Source organism: Carlito syrichta, unplaced genomic scaffold, assembly GCF_000164805.1.
Source record: "Carlito syrichta isolate Samal-C Ts95f unplaced genomic scaffold, Tarsius_syrichta-2.0.1 Scaffold315955, whole genome shotgun sequence".
Taxonomy (NCBI): Eukaryota; Metazoa; Chordata; class Mammalia; order Primates; family Tarsiidae; genus Carlito; species Carlito syrichta.
The window spans coordinates 43,517-46,709 of NW_007260051.1; the positions used below are offsets into that span (position 1 = coordinate 43,517).

Genomic DNA, 3,193 nt, shown 5'->3' on the forward strand with positions numbered 1-3,193 from the left:
CACTCCAGTCTGGGGGACAGATTGTGAGACTCCAACTCAAAAAAAAAAAAAAAGTTTAAATTATAGAATCAATGTAAACAATATATCTGTACTGTTCATAAATAATTATCTGTTTTAAAATATATTTTATGTTTTGTTTTGTTTTCTGAGTTGGAGTCTTACTCTGTCGCTCAGGTAGATTAAAGCCACCGTAGCCTCTACCTTCTGGGCTCAGGCGATCCTTCTTCCTCAGCCTTCCAATAGCTGGAACTACAGGCATGCACCACCATGCCTGGCTAACTTTTTGATTTATTGTCGAGACAAGGTCTCGCTGGCTTGCCCAGGCTGGTCTCGAACCCATGATCTCAAACAGTCCTCTCGCCTTGTCCTCCCAAAGTGCTGGGATTACTGGCTTGAACCTCCATGCCCAGCCTAAAATATATTTTAAATTGTACCAGCTCATCTTGATTTTTTTTTTTTTTTGAGTTGGAGTCTCACTCTGTCACCCAGACTGGAGTGTAGTGGCACGTTCCCAACCACTGCAGCCTCGACCTGCTGGGCTCAGGCAATCCATTCGACGCTACCTCTCAAAGTGCTGGGATTACAGGTTGAGCCACTGAGCCCAGCCTTAGTTTTCTTTTAGATAAAAATCAGTTATTCTCGAAAGCATTCTTGTTCTCTTTCCTCACTCTATGTATTTGTGCACATTAGGACTAACTTACTGGAAATTGGAGGAGAAGGACATGTATCACTCTTTGCCCGAAACTTTAGAGAAGACATTTGTACCATTGTCCTCCACAGATTTGTTACCCAGCCAGGTAATTTAGAAAAACATTGTGTGTTTTTGTGTATTTGTGTTTTGAGATAGTCATTAAGTACTCCATTATAAATTTTACATTTTTTAACTTCAGGAATACTGGAAAAAGTATATGGAATCTTACTCTTCTGTTTTTAAATTCTGTCTCTGTCATTTATTCCTTATGTAATCTTTGGGATGCTATTTAAAAATAGAATTTAAAATACTGATTAGTGTTCCGTGAATTTTTTTTTCTTTTTTTTGAGTCAAAGTCTCACTCTGTTACCCAGGCTGGAGTACAGTGGCACTCTCACGGCTGATTTCTTTTTTGATTTATTGTAGAAACGAGGCCTCACCAAGTTGCCCAGCCTGGTCTCAAACCCCTGGACTAAGGCAATCTTTTCACTTTGGCCTCCCAAAGTGCTAGGATTACAGATGTGAGCCACAGTGCCCAGCAAGTGTTCTGTGAAATTAAATGAATGGCTTGTGCCTACTATTTTTTTTTAGATTAGAAAATATAGTTTATTTTTAAAATAAATTAGAGAGAAAGAGAGATGATTCACCTTCTCAAGGGAGAGGAGGGAGCCAAAGCCAGGAAACATGGTAACGGCCATAGCTCAAAGAACACATGGCCACACCGGAGTCTAGTAAGGCAATGACCGTGCCTAGTATTTCAGATGCAGTAGGTCCTAATTTCTTCCCCTTTTCCCAGGCCTAAAGTTGACTTTTCATCCTATTACATGTACCATTGATCCATTTGTGCTATTATTATTAATAATTTAATTGGCTGTATTTTCTTTGAGCAAGACATGTAAATTTTTTTATTGCAGAGCAAAGGAATAAAACTTTATTATGTGTACATCAGTGTACATATTTCACTTCTGTATCTTGATCAGGTAATGAGAGACTGTAGGTTGGGAAAAAGGAGAAATACAATTAAAGTAACCAGGAGACATGTAAAAATGAGTGACATGTGCAGACATATGGGATGACTCACTTATAAGCATCAGAATCCCAGAGAGTAACATTCCATACTTCAAAAAAGGAACAAAAAGAGACAGATAAACACAAAGAGAAATGGAATATGTGAGAGGTAAGGTTGTGAGGGGGCATGGAGGGCTTATAGTAGGCTTTGTAGTTATAGGGCACAGTGTTATCTGATCTTGAACATCGGTAAATTAGTACTGTATTTTGTTGACTCTAAGATGCAATCAATTTTGGTTTTTTTGTTTTTTTTTTGAGTCAGAGTCTCACTCTGTTCTCACTCTGTTTCCCAGGCTGGAGTGCAATGGCATGCTCTTGGCCACCCCAGCCTTGACCTGCTGGGCTCAGATGCTCCTTCTGCCCCATCCTTCCAAGTAGCTGGAGCTACAGGCGTGTGCCACCATGCCCAGCTAATTTTTCTTGATTTATTGTAGAGATGAGGTCTCGCCAAGTTGCATAAGCTGGTCTTGAACCCCTGGACTCAGGCAGTCCTCTCACCTTGGCCTCCCAAAGTGCTGGGATTATAGATGTGAGCCACTGCGCCCGGCCCAATTTTAGGTCTTCCCATTTCATTATATAGCAAGAAAAACAATTTACATATTAGACTGATACATGCTTTCTTAGAATTTATATTTTGTTATTATGGAAAAAGCTTTTAGATTTAAATATAGATTTTTATCTAACTCTTCTGCATAGTTTAAAAAAAAACATAAGTGAAATAAATGTAGTTGAAACTCCTTCCTCTTCAGAGGCTTACAATTCTCTCTTTTCAACTCAGTGTTGGTTTCTGTGTTTTTTCATACATCTTCCTCCAGGCAACCACGAGCATTAATGTTTTGGTGTTTCCTTAAAAAGAATGAAAAGGACCAGACACAGTAGCTCGTACCTATAATCCCAGTGCTCTGGGATGCCAAGGCAGGACGATATTTGTTTATCAGCATGCAGTGACAATCATGTCACAGCCATTACTTGGCCAAAATAGTTATATCATTAATTGCAAGAAGCATCCTCACTTCCGAGATGTTAACATATTAAGAGAACATTATAAATGTGCTGAGCCGGGCTCGATGGCTCAGCCTGTAATCCCACGCCTTGGGAGGATGAGGTGATTGGATTGCCTGAGCTCGCGGGTTCGAGACCCGCCTGGGTAACTTGGCGAGACCCCCATCTCTACAATAAATCAAAAAATAATCCGGGCATGGTGGTGCGTGCCTGTAGTTCCAGCTACTTGGAAGGCTGAAGCAGAAGGTCAAGGCTGTGGTGGCCGTGAGTGTGCCACTGCACTCTAGCCTGGGCAACAGAGTGAGAATCCCAACTCAAAAAAAAAATCTTTTTTTTTTCACTTCCTTTTTTTTTTTTTAAGACTGGAGTGCAGTGGCACACTCACGGCCACTGCAGCCTTGACCTGCTGGGCTCCGGCGATTCTTCCACTTC

At 40.8% G+C, this 3,193-nt stretch overlaps 1 protein-coding gene across 1 annotated transcript in view; it reads left to right on the forward strand.

The window, feature by feature from the left end:
• Positions 1-3,193, forward strand: part of MPHOSPH9 (M-phase phosphoprotein 9) — a 74,110-nt gene that overhangs the window by 28,884 nt on the left and 42,033 nt on the right. The window contains exon 8 of the mRNA XM_021706726.1: positions 691-797. Coding sequence (XP_021562401.1) covers positions 691-797 — 107 coding nt within the window. The remainder of the gene's footprint in view (positions 1-690; positions 798-3,193) is intronic.